Source organism: Giraffa tippelskirchi, chromosome 12 (assembly GCF_054371585.1).
Source record: "Giraffa tippelskirchi isolate mGirTip1 chromosome 12, T2T-mGirTip1v1.2.pri, whole genome shotgun sequence".
Taxonomy (NCBI): Eukaryota; Metazoa; Chordata; class Mammalia; order Artiodactyla; family Giraffidae; genus Giraffa; species Giraffa tippelskirchi.
In genome coordinates this window covers 87,701,331-87,725,331 of record NC_137286.1, presented here as the reverse complement: position 1 = coordinate 87,725,331, position 24,001 = coordinate 87,701,331, and the positions used below count along the sequence as shown (strand labels likewise).

Genomic DNA, 24,001 nt, shown 5'->3' with positions numbered 1-24,001 from the left:
TGGGAAATACACACAATTCTAGCAAAAATTTAGCTTACAACTTATAAGACAATGCAGAAAATATTATCTAGACATGTCTGGGAATGAGACAAGGTTAGTTTAAGTGGTGATTGATGCAGATTATTATAAAAAGAGTGGAAATATATCTAGGTTTTGTTTCCTTAAATCTTTGTGGTGGGCTTTATGTAGTAGTAAAGAATTCTTTTGTATCTTGAAGGAAGTTTTAGAAAACATATAGTTCTGTCTTCTGACTCCATTAAATAGGAAGACCAGTTGTCCCATGTCCAGGGCATTTACCATCACTTGTCAGCATAGTATCCTAAGTCTAGACTTTTCAAGGAATTAATCCTCTTCCTGAAAGTTAAATCTGAAAATCTAAATGTCAAATTTAAAGAAAAACAAAAATCATAGACCAAGTTTAGTGGATGTTAGCTAGATTGATATTAACTAGACTTATTGTGGTGATTCCTTCGCTATATATACAAATATTGAATCATTAGGTAATACACCTGAACCTAATATAGTTGATTCTTGAACAATGCAGTGGTTAGGCATACCCACCCTCCATACACTCAAAAATCCACACATAAGTTTACAGTAGGCCCTCCATCTGTGCACAGTTCTGCATCTGTGGATTCAATGAACTGCGGATCGTGTAGGTCTCTAGTACTTAATATTGAAAAAACTCTGCCTACAAGTGGACCCACACAGTTCAAACCTGTGTTGTTCCAGGATTATGTGTCAATTATATCTCAATTAGAAAAAAGAAACAGGCTAAGTTTAGAAGGAAGTGAAAATACATTAATAAATATACTTGGTTTAATCTGTAGGTAACTCATTACTATGAGAAAGAAAAGCTACATACCAATCTTCTGAAGGATATGGATTTCTATATTATGCCAGTGGTTAATGTGGATGGTTATGACTACACATGGAAAAAGGTAGGTGAAGACAAAGAAAACAAAACACACTCTTTAGGGCATACAGGATACACAGACGGAATGATTGATAGAATCCTGGATCCCAGCATAATGGTTTTATTATGAAAAATAATTTGTTTAATTCATTATGGGGAAGTTCAAACATACATGAGTGGAAATGATTGTATGGTAAACTCTGATGTACTTATCATATAGCCAATCAATTCATGGCCAATCTTTTTTCATCTGTATCCCCAGCTCCCTTCTATCCTACCCATATCCTTTTGAAGAAAATCTCAGATACCATATCATTTCATCAATAAATATTTCAGGATACATCTAACTGAGGTCTTAAAAAATAACAATACAATTATACCTAAAGATGAACAATAATTATTTACTATCATAAAATTTCTAATCAGCATTTAAATTTCTAATCATACCATAACTTTTTTAAAATGTTCATTTCTTTGGTTCAGGATCCAAATAAGGTTGACATATTGTGATTGCTTTATAGCCTTTATTTTTATTTTAATCCATAGATTCTCTTCCCATCTCTCTTTTTCTCTATTTCCCTGCAATTTTTTTACTGAAGAAAAGAGTTGCCTGTCTGGATTTACTCATTACATAGCCATGTTGTAGTTTAACATATTCCTTTGTCCTCTGTCTGAAATTTGATATTTGGATTCTAGGAGCTTAATAAGATTCAGGTTTGACTTTTTTGGCAAGACTACTTCATTGTGATAGGGTGTTTTCCCAGTAAGAGTGGCACAGGTCTGGTTTTATCTCTTTTTTAATGTTAGCTGCCTTGATACACAGTGCCTACATCCGTTCATTCTTACAAGGAGTTGTTTGGATGGTATTTTGATTTATAAAATCATGAATTGCAAGAATTAGAACAGCATTCTAACTGAATGTGCATCATAACAGAACTGCACGCTAACCAATATACAAATTTAATACTAGTACCCTATAACTCAATCATGAACATATACAGGAGTATCATGGTCAGTCTTGTCTATACTGGAAACCGTTTTAATCCATCAGCATCATGATTCATGTAAAATTGCTTAAGCAATATGAAGTACGGTCCTTTTTAATTTAATGAGGAGCACATAAAAACTCTGGTCTGTACACTTCTGCAAACTTCGTGCTTGAGTTTATTCATAGGTGTGTATGTTTGCAAATGTGTGTGTATGTGTGCAGGCATATGAAAACTTTTCAATTTTCTGACTTGTTAATGTTGGTTGAAATAAATTAATTATTATGTGTAAAAAAAAGACTTCATTGTAAAGTAACAAAACTCTAATAATAATTTTTAATTAAATTTTTTTAAAATTATAATAGTCAAACATATATGAAAAACATACTTGAATAGCACATATAAACACTCAGGGGAATGAGCATAATTGCAGTGATTAGAAACATAAGGAATTATACAGGAATTATTTTATGTAGAGGTTAATTTAAGCAGAAGAGATGGGAATGGTGAAGGAGATTGATGAAAAAGTCATCTCAGGGAAGACAAATACTGTGAACAAAAGTTTTTAGGTGGGAATGAGCAAACCCTGAACTAAGTAATTGGGAAATACCTTGTATAGTATCCAACACAAAATTGGAGTTCAATAAATGGTCCCATTTATAGATTGCTATTACAATAAATTTATGCCTTCACTGGACTTCCAGTGGAGTTCAGCCACAATTTAGATAGTCTTACTCGATAACTGTCCTTTGTATCTTAACTCTGCCAATTAGCTCCTGAAGTACAAGAACCCGATTTCCTCGGAGCAACTGTTGCTGCCAGAATCACAGGCCTGGGGTTGGAAACAGACTGGGAGGCTGGGCAGAAGGGTTGGTGGAATAGGGAAAAGGGTGCCATGTTATCCCAACCCAGAACTTCTATGCAACTGTTTACAAGATTAAATTCCCAGATTACCCCAAGAACCCAATGGGGTATTTTTGCTTTACATTTAAAAACCAGAGTTGAATCAGTACAATCACAGGCACCATAAAACTAGAGGTATCTTAACATCTCTGCTTCCTGTAGGTTTTAAGTGAATGTTGAATTCAACCGAAAAAGAGTACTGAAACTCATCACTCAACAACGTTGTATCACAATCATCAAACTTGCTAAAAGACTTGATCTTAATCATTTCCACCACAAAAAGAGATAATTAAAGTAACAGGATAGAAATGCTAATTATCCCAATAGTAGTAATCATAATATGTAAATGAATCAAATTAACATGTTGAACATCTTTAATTTATACAGTGTTGTATGTCAAATACATTTCAATTAAAAAAAAACAACTCATGACTCATAGTTTTAATTTGAGTTGAAACACCAAGCTATTTTACTTTCCTTAGAAGGACAGAAGATAAAAAATGACAATGCATAAAATTAAAGGAAACAAGACCTAACAAGAAGGCCAGTAAGCAGCCTAGAAATACCAGCTGAAATTTTTTTTTTGGTAGGTCAAAGCTCATCAAATATCACCATTACATTGGATTCAAGTTTGAGTGAACCCAATTAAGACCTGGATAGAACAAGGGCCATGCAAGAAGTACTGTGAAGACAGTGACCGGGTGAAGAGATGGGGTTAAAGGAGAGAAACACAACACTGTCCACTTTGGCGTTAAAAGTGGCGTCTTTCCAAACCGCAAACATGGATGCTCTGGTAATCTGTGTTTTGTTTATTTAGGATCGAATGTGGAGAAAGAATCGTTCTTTCCATGAAAACAATGCTTGCGTCGGAACAGACCTGAACAGGAACTTTGCCTCCAAACAGTGGTGTGGTAGGTTGTTTGCTTAATTTCTAACAACGTCTCTTCATTTAAAAGGTGGTATTCCTAAAAACCCATTAATTCAAGCTAATTAGAGGGGAGGACTATCTGAATCAGGAAATAATTGAAATCAGAAACTTTTTGCTTAAAAGCAATGATGTGAAGGTTGACTAAAATCGACAGAACATCTTCACCCTGTCCTCCTTGTTTTAATAGCCACGTCTTTGTAAGAAGGCGGTTGGACCAGTTCTATAAGGTTCCTTCTTGCTTCAAAATTGTAAAATTCTTTTTCTCAGAATCATAAGGATTTGAGCACTAAATTTCCTACTTTCATAAACAAATAGCATTCATTATGAGGATATCAAAGACAACAGTTGGATGGGTACCTCTCATTTTCAATTGTTTAGGAAAATATTTACTTCTATAGTGTTACAAAACCTTTGTTTCTTTGTTTGGCTTGTGAGATCTTAGTTTTCCCCACCAGGACCAGGGATCAGACCTGTGCCCCCTGCAGTGGGAGTGCAGAGTCCTAACCATTGGATGACCAGGGAAGTCCCAAAACATTTTGTGTTCGCTGTTACTGTTCACCTTCTTAAGTTCTTTCTTACATGAATATCATAAAGAGAAACTTGTATTCAGCACAGTAGGAATTCCTTGTTCCTTGATTCAGATGAGTTATAGTACTCAGTGAACACTGACTTGGGCTTTCAGGAATATTGTCTGCTCTTAGGGAGGTAGGTGTTAGTTCACCCATCCTCCGAGGATATTTCATAGTTACTACATTTAGGAAACAACTACAAAGCTAAACAATGAGCTGGAATCATCTATATTTTTGAAAGTGGGAGCATGTGGCTCTATGAGGACAATACAGAGGGAGCAAAGCTGTTGAAGTCCCGGAAATATCCTCTTCTTCCCATTCCTTTACCGTACGCTGTCATAGCCACATGATCCTGTGTATTTCCTTTAAAAAAGAAGTGCTGCCTGCTAAGTTGCTTCAGTCATGTCTGACTCTCTGCAACCTCATGGACTGTAGCCCATCAGGCTCCTCAGTCCATGGGATTCTCCAGGAAAGAATACTAAAGTGAGTTGCCATTTCCTCTTCCAGGGGATTTTCCCGACTCAGGAATTGAACCCATGTCTCTTATGTCTCCTGCATTGGCAGGCGGGTTCTTTACCACTAGTGCCACCTGGGAAGCCCAAGTGAAAACTCATAATTTCATCATTGTCACAATGTATCGGGTTGGCCAAAAAGTTCATTGAGTAAGAGCTTAAGGACAAACCTGAATGGACTTTTTGGCCACCTTAATAGATACAAAAACGTCACAGTAGAGTACTTTTTTCTTGACTTCCTCTTCCCTCTTCAGTCAGAAACTCCATGAGGCTAGGGAGGATTACCCATTGCCTAGCTCAGTACCTGCCACGCAGAGCACGTCTCAGAAAGTTCTTCAAATGAATCTGTGCATGAAATAAGTTGTTCTAAGAAAGCCACAGACATAGGAAGAAAACACAGGAAATAATAGCTGATCCTGCCTCAGGCTCAAGGGACTCATTTAGTGGTTTCTTTGTAAAAGCCATCATTAAGATTGTCCAATACAATTGCCCACCGAAGCACAAAGACCCCCATGGCAGTGATAACTGAGGAGGGAGTCAGAGAAGCAGCAGCTAATTATCAAGGGCCTCTGAATAAACAGAGCTGACAGTTGCTAAGTGCTGAGTAGTTTATATACTTCACCCCCTGGGTTTCATTATCTACACATCATTGATGAAGAAACTCAGACTCGAAAAGGTTAAGTCCCTTGCTCAACAGCACAGAGCTAGGAAGTGGCGGAGCTGAGATATAAAGCCAGGCTGCCTGACTTCAAATTTGCTGAAATTCTTCTGAGTCTGACAGTCACTCTTCAGATATAAGTTCCTTTTTGAAACTTCTTTTATCTGCAAGCTTTTTTTTTTTTTACTACTCTATTTTACCTAATGTTTTTTATGGTGAAACTAATGTAACCTAATTTGAATAACCAAGTAGTCAAAATATCTTCTGTTATTGTCATCAAAAATTATTTCAGACCCCTGATTAGGTCTGCGGTTGTATTATTATATGTTACAGGAGTTAAAAGCAGGAACAGAAGCAGCAAGAATATATTATAGATAAGAGAGAGTTCCAAATAAAACAAAAAATAACAGTAAGGAACTCTTTTTTTTTTTTTTTTTTTGCTAAGTGCTGCAGCATCTCTTCAGTATTTTGTGAGCAAGACAGGGAGAAAAAAAGAATTAAATTTTATCTCTTCCTTGTCCCTACAACTATTAATAGAATGTGCCTTTATAATACTTTGTAAAGAATCTGAAAGAGCACCTCACTTAGGAACAGGAAATTATAATATCAAGCCTATTTATTCATTTTTTTAAAAAAAAATTTATTCTTTTTTGTATTTAATTGAAGGATAATTGCTTAACAGTATTGTGTTGGTTTCTGCCAAACAACAATATGAATCAGCTGTAGGTATATATGTCCCCTCCCTCTTGAACCTCCCTGCCACCTTCCTCCCCATCCCACTCCTCTAGGTTGTTACAGAGCCCCGTTGCGAGTTCCCTGAGTCATACAGCAAATTCCCATGGGCTATCTATTTCACATGTGATAATGTAGGTTTCCAAGCTGCTCTCTCCATACATCCCACCCTCTCCTTCCTCCTACCCCCAATCGTGTCTGTAAGTCTGTTCTCTATGTCTGTGTTTCCATCAGTTCAGTTCAGTTCAGTCACTCAGTCGTGTCTGACTCTTTGCGACCCCATGAATTGCAGCACGCCAGGCCTCTCTGTCCATCACCAACTCCTGGAGTCTACCCAAACCCATGTCCATTGAGTCAATGATGCTATCCAACCATCTCATCCTCTGTCGTCCCCTTCTCCTCTTGCCCCCAATCCTTCCCAGCATTGGGGTCTTTTCCAGTGATGCCACTTTTTTGGCATCATGTGGCCAAAGTATTGGAGTCTCAGCTTCAACATCAGTCCTTCCAATGAACACCCAGGATTGATCTCCTTTAGGATAGATTGATTGGATCTCCTTGCAGTCCAAGGGACTCTCAAGAGTCTTCTCCAACACCACAGTTCAAAAGCATCAATTCTTCGGCTCTCAGCTTTCTTTATAGTCCAACTCTCACATCCATACATGACCACCGGAAAAACCATAGCCTTGACTAGATGGACTTTTGTTGGCAAAGTAATGTCTCTGCTTTTCAATATGGTATCTAGGTTGGCCATAACTTTCCTTCCAAGGAGTAAGTGTCTTTTAATTTCATGGCTGCAATCACCATCAGCTGTCCTGCAAAGCTTACTTACTCATTTTATATTCATTTTACCTTTCCTCTGTATTAAAATTGTGTATATGTGTGTGTGTTTGTGTTGGAGCTGGAAATAGAGGTAGGGATATCTTAGTCTGCTTGGGCTACCATAACAAAATATCACAGGGTGGAAGGCTCAAACAAGAGAAATGTATTTCTTGTAGTTCTGGAGGCTGTAGGTCCAAGATCAAGGTTATCAGCAGGCTGGGTTTCTCTTGAGGCTTCTCTCCTTGGCGTGCAGATGGCTGCATTCTTGCTGTGTCCTTACACAGCCTTTTCACTGTGTGCATACATCCCTGGTGTCCCTTTCTTCTTATAAGGACACCAGTTATAGTGGATCAGGGCCTTACTTTTATGACTTTATCATCTCCTTTAAGGCCCTATCTCCAAATATAACACATGATGGCTTATGGCTTCAACATAGGAATTGGGGGTGGAGTGGGGCTTCTCAGGTGGTGCTAGTGGTAAAGAACCTGCCTGCCAAAGCAGGAGTAGTAAGAGACTTGGGTTCGATCTCTGGGTCAGGAGGATCCCCCGGAGGAGGGCGTGGATACCCATTCCAGTATTCTTACCTAGAGAATCCCATGGACAGAGGAGCCTGGTGAGCTACAGTCTATAGGGTCACAGAGTCGGACACGACTGAAATGACTTAGCATGCATGGGGAGAGAAGAATTCAGTCTCCAACAGGGGGTATTTGTGAGGATCTCTGGTCTCAAACTTCTTTTAACAACTCTCTTCATTTCCTGAAATGTTAAGTTAAACTACAAAGTTTGTGCAACTGGTGTTGGATGAAAAGTATTTCATTTCTTTTCCTAGAGACCTTATGGCCTTTTAATTTTTCTAATCATAGTAAAACATATATAACATAAAATTTTGCCACTTCAACCATTAAAAACTATAGTTCAGTGACTTTGAGTGCGTTCCCAATCTTTCGCAACCATGACCAACATCTGTTCCCCAAATTTTTCATCATCCCAAACAGAAATTCTTGTTCACCACCCATAGGAGCCCCTGGCAGTTTCTAACTGACTTTTTGTCTCAATGAGTTTACTATTCCAGGTATTTTTTGATTCCATTGCTTATAGATCAAAGAATGATTGAACATGAAGGGACCTAGAATACCAAGCACCTCTTGGTACAGATGAAGCATTTGGGCTGAGAGAGATGAAGTGGCTTGCCCATATTAACATACCTATTTAAAGGCAAAACAGAATCTGAAAAACAAATTGACTCTAGATGGCTCTTTCAAACAAAAGTTTGAAATCTTTAGAATGATGGTCACAAAATGAGAATCTGAGGTGACACTGTTCATTACAGTAGCCTCTAGCCACATGTGGCCATGGAACACTGGAAATGTGGCTTGTCCAAACTGAGACATGCAATGAAGGTGAAATATACACCAGACTCTTTGAATGAAAAAGTAACACAAAATATCGCACGAGTAATTTTTATGTTGATTACATTTGAAATGATAAACTTGTACCTATGGGGTTAAATAAAAGTATTCAAAGGTAACTAAACTATCAAAAATGGTTTGTCCAATGACATTATTGATTAAAAACTAACACAAAGACCTGAGCACAACATTTCTTTGGGTGGGTGGGGGGGAAGTATAACAAACATTAAGTTTGTTTCTGTTGCAGTAAAAGGAAGAAAATGAAGCAAGCTTAAGTAAGAAAGGCAGACTCTGTAAGGATAATGGAGTAGCCCATGGATCCCAAGGACCAGGATTCAGGCAGACCTTGGAAACAGACTGAAGCTGGGCCTGGAGCACTGTAGGGGACTCAGTGGGTCCTTTCTCTGCTCATCTCATCTCTGCAATGCACACTGGCCTTCTCTGTGTCCCAATCCATGTGATGATGACGACAGTGATGATAAATAATAGTTACTGAGCACTCAGTATATGCCAGGCACTGGGCAAAGCATTTTATGATTTTTCCATTTAATAGATAAAAGAAATTAAGGTACAGATAGGTTTTAAAAAATCAATATCGCTTTGTCTCTTAGGACATGTACAATAATTCTACTCTTTCTCACCCATTTGAAAAGACCCTGATGCTGGGAAAGATTGAGGGCAGGCGAGAAGGGGACGACAGAGGATGAGATGGTTGGATGGCATCACCGACTCAACGGACATGGGTTTGGGTAGACTCCGGAAGTTGGTGAGGGACAGGGAGGCCTGGCGTGCTGTGGTTCATGGGGTTGCAAAGAGTTGGACACGACTGAGCGACTGAACTGAACTGAACTGACTTAGAAGACTGATTGAAATACAAGTGAGGAATAAACAGCTTAAGGGCCAAAATACAAGATTAGAATGTTTTTTGTTTTCTTTTGTTACTGTTGAGTCTTAACAATTAGCAGTGCCTTATGGAGTAAATGGCATTTTTAAAAATAAAACCAAAAAATATATATTTGAAATGAAAATTTCTAACTTGTTAGAAGCCGATGGTGCCAAATACCCATGTTGTGCCAAAAGTGGCTTTTTTTTTTTTAATGTAAAGCAGCCATTGAATTAAAAGAATTTGTCTTGCTTGGTTGCTTCAGGAAGCTAGAGAACATATGGGCAATTCAGATTTCCTGCGGGGCCAAGTAAGTTCTGTTGATGTTACATAGAATGGGAATTCCAGACAGTCCTTATAATGAAAGTCTGAAAGTGGTGTTCAATTTAAGGCCTCATCTTTCATTACCATTATTCTTTTCTATAAAGTCTAATTTGGATTACATCAGCTTTTGACTTAGGTTAAAAAAAAATCACCCAAGCCAGAAAACTATTAAATGGCAATGCCAAGACTGAAATCAAGTGATGGGATGATTAACAATATGCTCCATAGCATCTATTGTAAACAATGGTTACCACCCCAATGCCCAATTTGCATCTCCTAAAATAACAGCATTTGCTTCATAGATTTGCTGTGAAGATTGAGTGAGATATTCCCTATAAGTTTAAGCAGAGTTCCTGACATACAACTTGTGTTCTTTGCAAGTCAGCTGGCACTGTTTTTGTTGTCATCTTCTTTGTTTTCAAGAGAGCAGCTTGAAACTAGAAACTGCATCTCCACTTCAAGTTATCGGTGGAGGGATTCTGATTGGCAGAACACAAGTGAAGGAGGCGATTTGAGGCTAATAAACTGTTTCTAGAAGAGAATAACCTTTTGGGACAGAGGTGGCTCCCTGGGCCCCAACCCTTGACTTAGGTACAGAAAAGAGAAGTATTTAGAGTCAGGCTGCCATCTAAAATGATGCTTACTCTAATTTCTCAAAGGAATAGACATGCATTATTCTGGCACCAAATATTGCCATCCTGTTTTATTTACTAATCTTTTTAGCAGGTTAGAAGTAGCACTGAAAGCAGACCTGAGTTCCCAAATGAGACTTTTCTATTGTGGGCTGTATTAACTAGTGATTTTTAAACTACACATATCTGGCTTTCCCCATGGCTCAGTGGTAAGGAATTTGCCTGCAGTGCAGGAGACACAAGACACATAGTAGGTTCGATCCCTGGGTCGGGAAGATCCCCTGGAGAAGGAAAAGACAATCCACTCCAGTATTCTTGCCTGAAAAATCCCATGGACAGAGGAGCTTGGCTGGCTATAGTCCAAAGAGTCTGACTCAACTGAGCACAACAACAACCAAACTATACACATCAGAAAAACCAAACTTACAATGAATAGAGAAGATGAGGTTTATTTTTCTCATATAACCACACATTCAGAGGCAGAGCTGGCATTTCTGAGATTCTCACAGCACTTTCTTGAGGCTGCAAAATAGCTGCCCTTAGGCCACAACTGGTGGATTGTTTGCTACGAAGGCATATACATTTTGAATTCAAAATAAACACAGACAACATTTTAAAAAATAATTATGTATTTATTTGGCTGCACTGGGCCTTAGTTGTCTCATGCAGGATCTTCAGTCTTCTTTGTGGCATGTGGTTTCTTTGTTTTTCCGTTTTTTAGTTTCGGTATGTGAACTCTTAGTTGCTGCATGTGGGATCTAGTTTCCTGACCAGGGACTGAGCTCCAGGCCCCCTGCATCGGGAGAACAGAGCATCGATAACATTGTCACAAACATGTTTAGAGCGCTCCAGCAAATCCGTTTATCTAAAAATGTTACACCCAGATATTAGGAGAATACATTGCCAGGGAGATCACAAATAGGAAGTGTAGCCCCTTATAATTCCACTCCATCGATTTCACTCCAGGGGAGGGTGCCTCAAGTCACTCATGCTCAGAAATCTACTGTGGAACTTACCCTGAGTCAGAACCAGAAGTGAAGGCGGTGGCTGATTTCCTGAGAAAAAATATCAAGCACATTAAAGCTTACATCAGCATGCATTCCTACTCCCAGAAGATAGTGTTTCCGTATTCCTACAGCCGAGGCAGAAGCAAAGACCACGAGGAACTGGTAAGTGCTGCTTAATTCATTTTTTTGTTAGCATTTCATAAGTAAAATAATACTTAGTTCAAGAGTCGAAAACTGTGGGGAAAACTATTCTCCCGTAGAGCATGAAGGGGGATAGATGCTTTCTATCTTGATCTAACTCTTTTGAGAGTCACCCTGGGCCAGGGTTCATTGAGAGACTGTAAAGAACTGAGCCTTCCTTTGAGGACATGAACTTCTGTCCAGCAGAGGGGCTACCTAGGAAAGCATCAGACAAGCTCTTGGGATGTCAGGAGGAAACCAGTCCACCTTGACCTGACCTACATATGAAGCCAAGGACAAGACTTTCTGGAATTATTGGTCTGTTTGTGGTGGCTAGTTTTCTATGGCAGCCTGCCACAGGTCAAGTCTTAGCACAATATTTACTGATCTGATATTAGCATTGGGAATTATTTTTACACTGACCTCCCTTACTTGCAGGGATTTGGTCCTGTTAAAAGCAACTCCAATTTCAGCATTGAGGCAAGACCCTTCCTCCTTTTTTGGAATGCAGTGGATGGTACAGTGAGTTCAAAGAGGACTTACACAGTCTGCTACTCCCTCAACCACTTTTTGGTCACAGATATTCTATGCTTGGGGAAGATGGCAAAAGATGAGGATGCAAGTGTTCTTGATGGATTGTGGTTAGGTTTAAACAAATCATCACCCTAGATGCTCTCTAGTCAATGGAAGTGCTATGGCAACATTCCAGTTCTTGCCCAAGGTCTGATCTTTATGTAGTGGTTTATTTCTCATTGACTTGTTTTTTCCTGGTTCTCTTAACAGAATAAATTATAGCCATGTTAGGGGCTAGCGATTCCTGATGACAAATGTAAAGTTATTTGCAGTTGCTAAAGATAACTCCTTTAGAACAGAAACATACTTAATACTTAGGATTTCTTTTTCTTCTCAAGGGAAAATTTTTAAGGAAAGCTCCTTGATTGGTGAGTGAAGAAGTGAGAGGGTATTTATCATGATCTGGAAATAGATTTAATGTGATTTTGAGTTATTTTTGGATTGCTATTGTCACAAGTGTTTGTTGAGTTATTACACGTAAAATACTGTGTTTGATGGACACTGAAAGAAGCATTGGGTAGGGCCCTGCCCTTTAAGAGAATATTATATGGTTAGAGAGCTCAGCCACTAGCAAATGTTACAGATTGCTGTACTCTAAGGCAGTGGTCTCCAACCTTTTTGGCACCAGGGATCAGTGGAGGGGATAATTTTGGGGTGATTCAAGCATGTTACCTTTATTATGCTGCTGCTGATCTGACAGGAGGTTGTGCTTAGGCTGTAATGCAAGCGATGGGGAGCAGCTGTAAATACAGATGAAATTTCACTAGCCTGCCTGCCACTCGCCTCCTGCTGTGTGGCCTGGTTCTACTCTGTGATCTGGAGGTTGGTGACCCTGCTCTATAGTATGAAAAGGGAAAGTTACTCAGTCGTGTTTGACTCTTTGCGACCCCATGGGCTGTGGTCCTCCAGGCTCTTCTGTTCGTAGAATTCTCCAGCCAAGAATACTGGGAAGGATAGCCACTCCCTTCTTCAAGGAGTAACTATTAAATAAGTGGCACAGATGGTACAACTCCCTTCTGACCGGGATAGCTAAGGGTGGCCTTATGAACTCATTCAGACGGAAACAGATAAGTGAGGGGATCAAGTCTCCACCTTGAGGACTTATAATGGCATCCAGTCCCATCACTTCATGGCAAATAGATGGGCAAATGGTGGAAACAGTGGCTGACTTTATTTTTTTGGGCTCCAAAATCACTGCAGATGGTGATTGCAGCCATAAAATTAAAAGACGCTTACTCCTTGGAAGGAAAGTTATGACCAACCTAGACAGCATATTAAAAAGCAGAGACATTACTTTTGTCAACAAAGGTCCATCTAGTCAAGGCTATGGTTTTTCCAGTAGTCATGTATGGATGTGAGAGTTGGACTATAAAGAAAGCTGAGCACCAAAGAATTGATGCTTTTGAACTGTGGTGTTGGAGAAGACTCTTGAGAGTCCCTTGGACAGCAAGGAGATCCAACCGGTCCATCCTAAAGGAGATCAGTCCTGGGTGTTCATTGGAAGGACTGATGTTGAAGCTGAAACTCCAATACTTTGGCCACCTGATGCGAAGAGCTGACTCATTTGAAAAGACCCTGATCTGGGAAAGATTGAGGGCAGGAGGAGAAAGGGACAACAGAGGATGAGATGGTTGGATGGCATCACCGACTCAATGGACATGGGTTTGGGTGGACTCTGGGAGTTGGTGATGGACAGGGGGCTTGCTGCGGTTCATGGGGTAGCAAAGAGTCAGACACAACTGAGCGACTGAATTGAACTGAACTGAAGATGTAACGTACTATAAAGAAGAAGGAATGGTAAAGTGCTAGTGATGTCAAGGACCAGGTACAGTTTCAGGCAGATATTGAAAGATAGGATTTCTACAGTGGACAGGGAAGAGAAGACTTTCTAAGCAGAGGCCATAGCTTCCCCACAGGGATTATGTTCAGGGGAATGTAGGGGCAAGAAAAGGAAGTTGACCCCTCAGAAAGCAAATGAGGTCCATTTGTGAAGAACAGTTAGCTTGTTTGAAGGTCAGAATAGATTTACATTTTATTCTGCAGATCATGTGGTTCCATTAAAACTTATTTTGAGCAGGGGGTGACACAGCATCATATCCACTGATATTCCTTGGGGTCATTCAAAGGAGCAACAGTAAATACTATAATGCTAGTGCCAGTTTCAGAAAAGATCTGCATAAGCTTGAAACAAAAATAACAGGGGATTTAGTTACCATCTTGCTGCACTCCAGGGATGTAATATTTTTTATTTGATGAGCCTTTGCACATTTTACACAAAAAAAGAAATAGAGTTTGTGAGAAGGATGAGGAGGGAATCATCCATACCTGAGATGTGCATATTGTTTAGAGAAGCTGAGTTTAAAGCTCGGTGATAATTTTGCCTAGTTGTTTGTCTTTGAAATATAGTTATACTTTTTCTTACAGTATAACTTTGTTATGTATGCTTTGTTTTACAAAATGAATGAATTCCTTAAAAAGGCATGTGATAATTCTTTTTTCTTCAAATTAAATAAAAATTTCATTATATTGGAAGGATCTGTGTTTGTAGCCACCCAACTGTGATTTCCATAAAGAGAAAAACATTTTAAAAAGTTAATTTATTCTTCTCAATTTACCTTTTGGATAAATGCAAATTTTTCATTTTACCATTTTCCCTTAGCTTTATTGAGATATAACTGACTTTTAATTTTGTGTAAATTTAAAGTGTACAATGTGATTATTTGATACATATATATATTGTAAAATGATCACCACAATAAAGTTAATTAATATAGTCATCACCTAATTGTTTTTTCTTTTGTGGTAAGAAAAATCTATCTATTAATTAATCTATCTATTAATATCTATTCTCTTAGCAACTTTCAAGTATATAAAATAGTATTGTTAACTAGAGTCATCAGACTGTATTTTAGAGCCTCAGAAATTATTCACCATATAACTAGAAGTTTGTATTCTCTGACCGGTATCTGCACTTTCTTCCCACCTCCTCCCCAGCCCCTGACAACAACCATTCTGCTATTTCTTCATATCTACAGGCTGGTTCAATTACTATATGATTGGGGTTTTTTTTTAGAAACTTGTACCTGTCTTGTTTTAAAGCTGCACATTAACTGAAATTCCATATTCTGTTGATTTCAGTCTCTTGTGGCCAGAGAAGCAGTCTATGCTATGGAGAATATTCATAGAAATATCAAATACACACATGGTAGTGGTTCAGAAAGTTTATGTAAGTATTTCTTCTTCAGATCTTGGGGGACTGTGAGGTACTAAAAAAATTTGTGTTTGGTTTTTCTGTGTGGATTTAATTTTTCTAAGTGGAATCTTTTAAAACATGGTCACACGTAAAACAATTGGATTATAACAATTGGAAATGGAAGAATAATAGCTATGACATTGTTGAACAAAGATACATTAATATACATACTAAAAAGGAAATAGAACTGCCATATGACCCAGCAATCCCACTGTTGGGCATACACTCCGAGGAAACAAGAATGGAAAGAAACACATGTACCCCAGTGTTCATCGCAGCACTGTTTATAATAGCCAGGACATGGAAGCAACCTAGATGTCCACCAGCAGATGAATGGATAAGAAAGCTGTGGTACATATACATAATGGAATATTACTCAGCTATTAAAAAGAATACATTCAAATCAGTTCTAATGAGGTGGATGAAACTGGAGCCTATTATACAGAGTGAAGTAAGCCAGAAAGAAAAACACCAATACAGTATACTAACGCATATATATGGAATTTAGAAAGATGGTAATGATAACCCTGTATGCGAGACAGCAAAAGAGACACAGATGTATAGAACAGTCTTTTGGACTCTGTGGGAAAGGGCGAGGGTGGGATGATTTGGGAGAATGGCATTGAAATATGTATATTATCATATGTGAGACAAATCACCAGTCCAGGTTCGATGCATGATACAGGGTGCTCGGGGCTGGTGCACTGGGATGACCCAGAGGGATGGGATGGGGAAGGAGGTGGGAGGGGGGTTCAGGGTGGGGAACAGATGTACACCCGTGACAGATTCATGTCAATGCATGGCAAAACCAATACAATATTGTTAAGTAATTAGCCTCCAATTAAAATACATAAATTTAAAAAAAGGAACCAAAATGATACTCAAGAAATTATGCTCTTTCCTATAGAGTAGGGATTATAGAGTTGGTATCACATTAGTTGACTAAAGCAGAAAAGGTCATCAAAGTTCAAAACAATGTTTAAGATGTCCAAGGCTACCATGTACGGTTGTGCAGGTTGAACACTGTACAAATCTTGGAATGCCATTTACATTAGATGCTTTTAAGTGACAACCTGTGTCCAAGAGTATAGCTCATGGCACGCTGGAGTTGAACATCCTTTGTTTATATCACACTGATGAGAAAATGTATTTGGCAAGTTCTTAACAAATATCTTAAATTAATATCTGCTGGAAGGTATTTATTGAGGGATTCCTTTGTATCCACAGAGGGAATAACAAACAATTTAGCTCTTTTTGAAACTGGAGGGGGAGACGGGAGAAGAGAAAACAGAAAATAAGCATGTAACAATCCATCAGCAAACTATAATCCACAGGTCGAATCTAGCCCACTGCTTGTTTTTGGATAGCTTGTAAGCTAAGAATGGTTTTTCTATTTCTTAAATGGTTGAAGAAAACCAAAAGAAGAATAAGATTTTGTGACATGTGAAAATTACATAAAGTTCAAATTTCAATGTCCACAAATAGTTTTATTTGAGCACACCACTCATTCATTTGCATATTGTCTGTATAACTTTCATGACAGTGGAATTGAGTAGTTCTGTCATAGACTACGTGGCCCTCAAAGCCTAAAATATTAATTATCTGGTTCTTTACAGAAAAAGTTTGCCAATCTATGATGTAAACAATTAAATAGTAAAATATAGTATAATCCCATTGATAATGAAGAACATAAAATAAGCATATTTGTTGTTGTTGTTCAGTTGCTCAGTCATGTCCAACTCTTTATGACCCCATGGACTGCAGCATGCCAGGCCTCCCTGTCCTTCACTATCTCCCAAAGCTTGCTCAAACTCATGTCTATTGAGTCAGTGATGCCATCCAACCATCTCATCCTCTGTCATCCCCTTCTCCTCCTGCCTTCAATCTTTCCCAGCATCAGGGTCTTTTCCAATGAGTCAGTTCTTCACATCAGGTGGCCAAAGTATTGGAGTTTCAGCTTCAGCATCAGTCCTTCCAGTGAATATTCAGGGTTGATTTCCTTTAGAATCTACTAGTTTGATCTCCTTGCAGTCCAAGGGACTCTCAAGAGTCTTCTCCTAAATAAGCGTATAGGTTTGAAAATGACTGCCAGAGAGAGAGGCAACTTAGCCCAGGTGGCCTGGGAAGATCTTTCTTGGTAGGTGACATGTCTGTGAGACCTACCCTGAAGTGGTTGCCAAACAAAGGTGTGGGGAAGAACCAGGGAGTGGGAATGGCATGTGAAAAGGCTTTGAGATAATACACTCGAAGTCCCAGAATTTCCTTCAACTGGTATGATCTATAGGGGGGTGAAAACATTCATACTGAATAAATTACTTTAGTATGTGAGGCTTTATTACTAGAAAGTTCAGAATCTCCCTCTTCCTCCTCAATCATTCCAGACAATCTCAGGACAAACTGAGGCCAGGCTAGTCCACATGATATTTCTGTCTCTTGCTGTCACCGGTCTGTCTCTGCCTTTGCTGACCCAGGTCCTTGCTCTGGGCCACAACCTCCTTTCACGAATCACCCCTTTCTTGATTCCCATCGTCTTCTCTACTATTGTTCCTTCAGGGCTGGAGGAACTTCTAGAGAAACATCCTGTTTTGATGAAATAATTCCATCTTCATGCATGCATTCATTCACTACAAATCTGTGTGTATGTGTAAGCATAAAAATATAGTTGGAAGAATAAATGTCAGATGTTAATAATAACTATTAGAAATATTTGCTGAATGAGTAAATTAACTACTGCACTGTTGATGAATATTTTTCAGTACTTCAGTAAACACTTGCGTAATTAATTCAAGTACAGGTATTAGAAAGAAGAAAAGTTGTCATGTTGCTTCTTATATGATTGTCTACCTGGAAAACAGTAGGAAATCAACCAAAAATATTATTAACAATCTAAGAGTTGAGTAAGGTGACTGACTATGAACTAAACATATATAAATCTATAACTTACATACCAAAAATAATCAGGAAGAAAATAAATGGAAATAAGTTCCTACTGCCCCTTCCAAAATACATGTATACACATGCAGACATGTACATATATATATATAGATACATATGTATATAGATTCACTGTTAAATGTATATGTGTGCACATACACAAATCCAATAATCTCGATGAAAAACTTAGAAAACTTTACTGGTGTACATAAATGAAGACAAATAAAAAGAGAAACCTACTGTTTTTTGAGTGGGAAAGCAATATAAAAAAAAGTGCCAATCATCCTAAATTAGTTTGTGTATTTAATGCAGCCTCAATGAACACTTAAATAACTTTGAACTTCATTTATTTATTTGTTTTTAATTTTTTGGCTGTGCCTCATGGCACGAGGGATCTTAGTTCCCTGACCAGGGATCAACTCTGTGCCCCCAGCAGTGGAAGTTCAGTTCAGTCGCTCAGTCGTGTCCGACTCTTTGCGATCCCATAAACCGCAGCACTCCAGGCCTCCCTGTCCATCACCAACTCCCAGAGTCCACCCAAACCCATGTCCATTGAGTTGGTGATGCCATCCAACCATCTCATCCTCTGTCATCCCCTTCTCCTCCTGCCCTCAATCTTTCCCAGCATCAGGGTCTTTTCAAATGAGTCAGCTCTTCGCATCAGGTGGCCAAAGTATTGGAGTTTCAGCTTCAACATCAGTCCTTCCAATGAACACCCAGGACTGATCTCCTTTAGGATGGACTGGTTGGATCTCCTTGCAGTCCAAGGGCTCTCAAGAGTCTTCTCCAACACCACAGTTCAAAAGCATCAATTCTTTGGTGCTCAGCTTTCTTTATAGTCCAACTCTCACATCCATACATGACTACTGGAAAATCCATAGCCTTGACTAGATGGACCTTTGTTGACGAAGTAATGTCTCTGCTTTTTAATATGCTGTCTAGGTTGGTCATAACTTTCCTTCCAAGGAGTAAGCGTCTTTTAATTTCATGGCTGCAATCGCCATCTGCAGTGATTTTGGAGCCCAGAAAAAGAAAGTCAGCCACTGTTCCCCATCTATTTGTTATGAAGTGATGGGACCAGATGCCATGATCTTAGTTTTCTGCATATTGAGCTTTAAGCCAACTTTTTCACTCTCCTCTTTCACTTTCATCAAGAGGCTCTTTAGTTCTTCTTCACTTTCTGCCATAAGGGTGGTCTCATCTGCATATCTGAGGTTATTGATATTTCTCCCGGCAATCTTGAGTCCAGCTTGTGCTTCTTCCAGCCCAGCATTTCTCGTGATGTACTCTGCATATAAGTTAAATAAGTAGGGTGACAATATACAGCCTTGACGTACTTCTTTTCCTATTTGGAACCAGTCTGTTGTTCCATGTCCAGTTCTAACCGTTGCTTCCTGACCTGCATACAGGTTTCTCACGAGGCAGGTCAGGTGGTCTGGTATTCCCATCTCTTTCAGAATTTTCCACAGATTATTGTGATTCACACAGTCAAAGGCTTTGTCATAGTCAATAAAGCAGAAATGGATGTTTTCCTGGAACTCTCCCTTTTTCGATGATCCACCAGATGTTAGCAATTTGATCAGCAGTGGAAGAGTGGAGTCTTAAACACTGGACTACCAGGGAAGTCCCTGAATGTACACTTGGTAAAAGAGTTTGTAAAATTCTGACAAATAAGACTAATAAAAGAGAATCTGCTCCAATCAAGTATTTAAATAAATCACAAACCTGCTGTAGTTACAGCGTTGTTTTAATTGTAGTAATTATAAAAAAACAAAGAAGCAATTGTGTATAAATAAGAATGTTCATTGTAAAAGAACTCAGCCTGGAAGAGACAGATCAATAGTGAGGACAGAAAGACAGATATACAACATCTAGTATCTCATAAAGAAGGCATTTCAAACAGTTAAGAATGTTCAATTAATAGGGTTGGAAAAACAGGTAAGTTGCTTAGGAAAAAAAAAACTGTATTTGGATTACTAACATGTCTTTCTCCAAAATAAATTCCAGATACATAAAATATTTTAGTATAAAAACCTGGTCATAAACCAAACTGAAAGCTAAATTACCAAATAAGACAAAAAGTTCTCCACATATTACAGAAGGCTAAGAACATAAATGTTGTTTTGTAAATAATCTATAAAATGAATCAAGAAAAATGAACAAAGAAAATGGATAAAAAATATAAAGATGGACAATAAATACATTAAAATGTCCAAATCACTGATAATCAAACATAAAGCAAGACAATTTGATATTATTTTTCACCCATAAAATTGCCAGAAATGTATGATTTCCACAGATGGTGTGGGAAGGGGAAGTGGACACATTCATACCCGGCTAATGGAGGTATAGATCGCTCAATTCTTTTGAAGGCTATTTGGCAACACATAGCACATCAGTGAAAAGTTCATACCCTTAGACTAGAAAATCTGCTTCTAGGAAAGAACATTGTAAAGAAACAATGAAGCAATTATGGATAAACAAGGATGTTCATTGTAAAGTTGTTTCTATTAATTAGAAAAAAAAACTAAAGCTCTCTAGATAAATAATTATTAAAATTAATCATACCAGCTTTACAGAGCAATGCTATGAGATCATTAAAAATGATAAGGTAGATTTGAACTCATTAATACATATAGCTGCTCAGGATAGATTATGTTTAGAAATGTTACTGAACCGCTTGCACAGAAAGATCTTATTTATGTAGGAAAAAAATTATGTTCAAGTGTGCACTGAAAAAGATAGCACTAGAATATAAACGGTGATCATCACTTCTTGGTAAGGTTACATGAGTAATTTTTCTTTTCTTCCTTAAACTGCTTTCCTTCAATCTCTATTTTCTTCCAGAAACTTATATAATAATCAGAAAAAAGCAAAGCTATTTTCATTTTTAGAAAAAAAAAATTCCACCTTATTAGTTAACTCGAAACATCTGTATTTCAGAAAGTAATTTCTTTTTTCTTTTTGTAGATCTAGCTCCTGGAGGTTCAGACGACTGGATCTATGACTTGGGCATCAAATACTCGTTTACAATTGAACTTCGAGATAAAGGCAGATATGGATTCTTGCTGCCAGAGAGTTACATCAGACCCACGTGTTCAGAAGCTCTGGTTGCTGTCGCTAAAATAGCTTCACATGTCGTCAGGAATGTTTAATGCCCTTGATTTTTTCACTCTGTTCCCATATTTTAATTTACCGATTCCAGCCAAACCATTATACCCGTTTCTTTTTGAGTTTTATCAGTAGTTTTGATCAAAGGTTTTCTCATTTCTTGGTTTTGTCAAAGAACAAAATAAACGGTACCTTAAAATTAACGCCAACCAGGGTTTACATTTCTTTCTCCTTTAATTTGTGAGAGGCTAGGTACTGAGTTTTTCTGGATCCGTGACATCTGACTAGCCATGTCAAGCAATTTCAATAACTAACTTCATGCAGAGCATTGTATCCTAAACAAGGAAAGAAGGTTGTTAGAAGTACAGTCAAGATTTCTGCTCCAAATTTACAGTAAATTTCTGCTGGCTCCTTTAAACACGCAGTCGTGCTTGCCTTTTGCTCCACAGTAATAGGCGACAGCTGTTGCTGTCTGAGAAGGCAGAGGTGCATGAAAAACAAGACAAATACCGCGCGTCTCTCCAGTTCAGCAGCTCTATAAAAACACTTTGAGGGAAATGAATGGCTGCAGTTATTTCGACAACAAATGTGCCATTCTGCACATTTACAATAGCTGTTTATTGTAAGAAATTATGTAATAAAAGGAGAAATCTCTTCCTCTTAAATTCACTTTAAAATCGGGAGTTTCTGCTCTCCCGGATCCCCGGTTTCTTCTCGAGGGATTGCAGGCAAAGCACAGATTTTTTGATTTCACCGCACGCCTCTGCGGCGACGTCACGCCCCGGAGGCGTGTCCACAAGGGGGCGGGGCCTGCGTTCTGACGACTAATCTGGCGGCCGGAAGTTGCCTGGGTCTTCTGAGGAACAGGGTGAACTCTCGACTTCCGGCGGCGTTTTGAGGCCTGACAGTGTTTTCCTTGTCTTTTCTTACTCTCCAGTCTTTTTTTTTTTTTCTTGTTCCTACGTCCCAGGCTGACTCGACCCTGGCGAAGCAGCGAGCGGGCTCTGCTTCCCAGCCACCCCGGAGTCCCTCGCTAGCCGAGGGCCTGATCCCGGGGGCCGCGCGCGCACCTCCCTCTCGCTGTCGTCTTCCCGGGGCCGGGCGCGGGGACAGAGAGTCGCCTCCCCAGCTCCTCGGAGCTGAGGCGGCCGTGCCACCTCCGAACTGCGCTTGCGAAAGAAGCTCGGGGAGGAGGTAAGCTTGAATCCTGTGAATTGGTGTGGGTACCGGGGGGGAAGGATTTGGTTGGACAGGCCCGGGATGGGGAGGCCCAACCGGTCCTCTATCCTGCTTGGGTCACGCCGGGCTTTTAAGCCTTCCTTGAGCGTCCCACCCTTAACTGCAGAAGACCCCTGTGCTCGTGCCGGGTTTTTCGCTGTCGTCCTGAGGTGTTCTCAGGCGGGTTTGCCTGAGGCGGCAAGTGAATTCAGATGGAAAACTTTGCTAGATCACTACCATTTAATCTGAGCCTGGGAACTCTTGCGTGGTATTCGCATTTGTGTGAGATGGAAGGGTGCCGGAACATGGTCACGCATTCCCCAGACCTCTTAGGGAAAGGTATCTTTACTTGTGGTTATATTTGGGCTTGCTTATTTCCCGGCAGTGAGAACGACTCAACGTTCTCGGAGTTAAGGAGTGCTACTTTGTCTTCACAGCCCCTCGGTAGTTAACTTTTGGCAGCTATCTGTCAGAAACTAGGGAAGGCGGGATGGAAGGCGAGGCTCAGATGTTTTGGCATCAGCTTTTTCTAAACAGGTGCAAACAGTTTATGTGGCTGGAACTTTGAGTTGATAATACCGATGCTGTCGCTAGGATATTGTTTGTGGAGCCTAGGGTCAAGCCATTCGGTTATATTCTGAGATTTTCAGATCACTTGAACTGCTTTGAAAATTGTGGGCGTGCGCAGCCTCTTTAGGTTTTTGATTTGTTTTTGAAGAAATAATTTTAAAAGTTTGGAAGGATCTTCACACCTCAAGTTTTCAAAGGTTTGCCAGACATACTGTTGCAGTAAACCCAGATACTTATACAGGACAATTCATTCGTGTGTGGTGCCGGTTATCGGGGTCTCCTTCTGCACGGTTTGAATTTACTGACTTTAGAACCTACGCGTCAATATTTTGGACAGTTTTGTGGACGTATCTCTTGATTTTCGAATGATTGAGAATTTAATGAAGTATTTAGATGACAATTTCAACAGGAGACTAAGAATGTAGATGCAGGTATGTAGCGATTTGTGTCTGCAAAAATAGTTGTGAAAATTTTGTGAAAAATATTGTGACACTAAGACTTTGGGGATCTGGGAGGATCTAGTTTTGTCAAATGCACGCCTCTTTCTCGCCTCCTAACTATTGATGTTTTGAAATGAACATTGACTGCAGATTCTAAGATATACACGTTTATGTGATTAGCATATTTGTAAATAAAAACTGAAATCCCACAGGTGGATGCTGTTTTAATTTCTGTACAAGTTATTGAAAATTTAACAGTCATTGGTGTTAATTTGTATTGTAATATGCACTGACATTTACTTATAGAAAGCAGTTGTTCAGCATATTTATATACAGAACTGGTGTTCAGTGTTAGTCTTTCCTACTTCCCCCACCTCTTGCTCTCCTTTTCCTGTAGAGCTGAGTTGGAGCTATTTCAGCAGATACTTGGTAGCAGTTGAAATG

General features: G+C 39.2%; 2 protein-coding genes and 1 long non-coding RNA gene across 22 annotated transcripts in view; 2 read left to right on the top strand and 1 right to left on the bottom strand.

The window, feature by feature from the left end:
- Positions 1-21,538, top strand: part of CPB2 (carboxypeptidase B2) — a 54,905-nt gene extending 33,367 nt beyond the window's left edge. Inside the window, exons 7-11 of the mRNA XM_081547356.1 lie at positions 831-941; positions 3,623-3,716; positions 11,238-11,440; positions 15,170-15,257; positions 21,189-21,538. Coding sequence (XP_081403482.1) covers positions 831-941; positions 3,623-3,716; positions 11,238-11,440; positions 15,170-15,257; positions 21,189-21,373 — 681 coding nt within the window. The 3' untranslated portion in view covers positions 21,374-21,538. The remainder of the gene's footprint in view (positions 1-830; positions 942-3,622; positions 3,717-11,237; positions 11,441-15,169; positions 15,258-21,188) is intronic.
- Positions 18,502-22,096, bottom strand: LOC145528682 (uncharacterized). The gene is made up of 2 exons (XR_014070547.1): positions 21,765-22,096; positions 18,502-21,664 (listed from the first exon to the last, which is right to left on the bottom strand). It is a non-coding gene; the product is annotated as an uncharacterized LOC145528682 (long non-coding RNA).
- Positions 22,097-22,187: 91 nt separating this feature from the next.
- ZC3H13 (zinc finger CCCH-type containing 13) overlaps positions 22,188-24,001 on the top strand; it is a 106,864-nt gene continuing 105,050 nt past the window's right edge. For all 20 annotated transcript variants that reach the window (XM_081547327.1, XM_081547324.1, XM_081547329.1 and 17 more), the window contains exon 1: positions 22,188-22,523. The gene's annotated coding sequence lies outside the window, so the exon portion shown is untranslated. The remainder of the gene's footprint in view (positions 22,524-24,001) is intronic.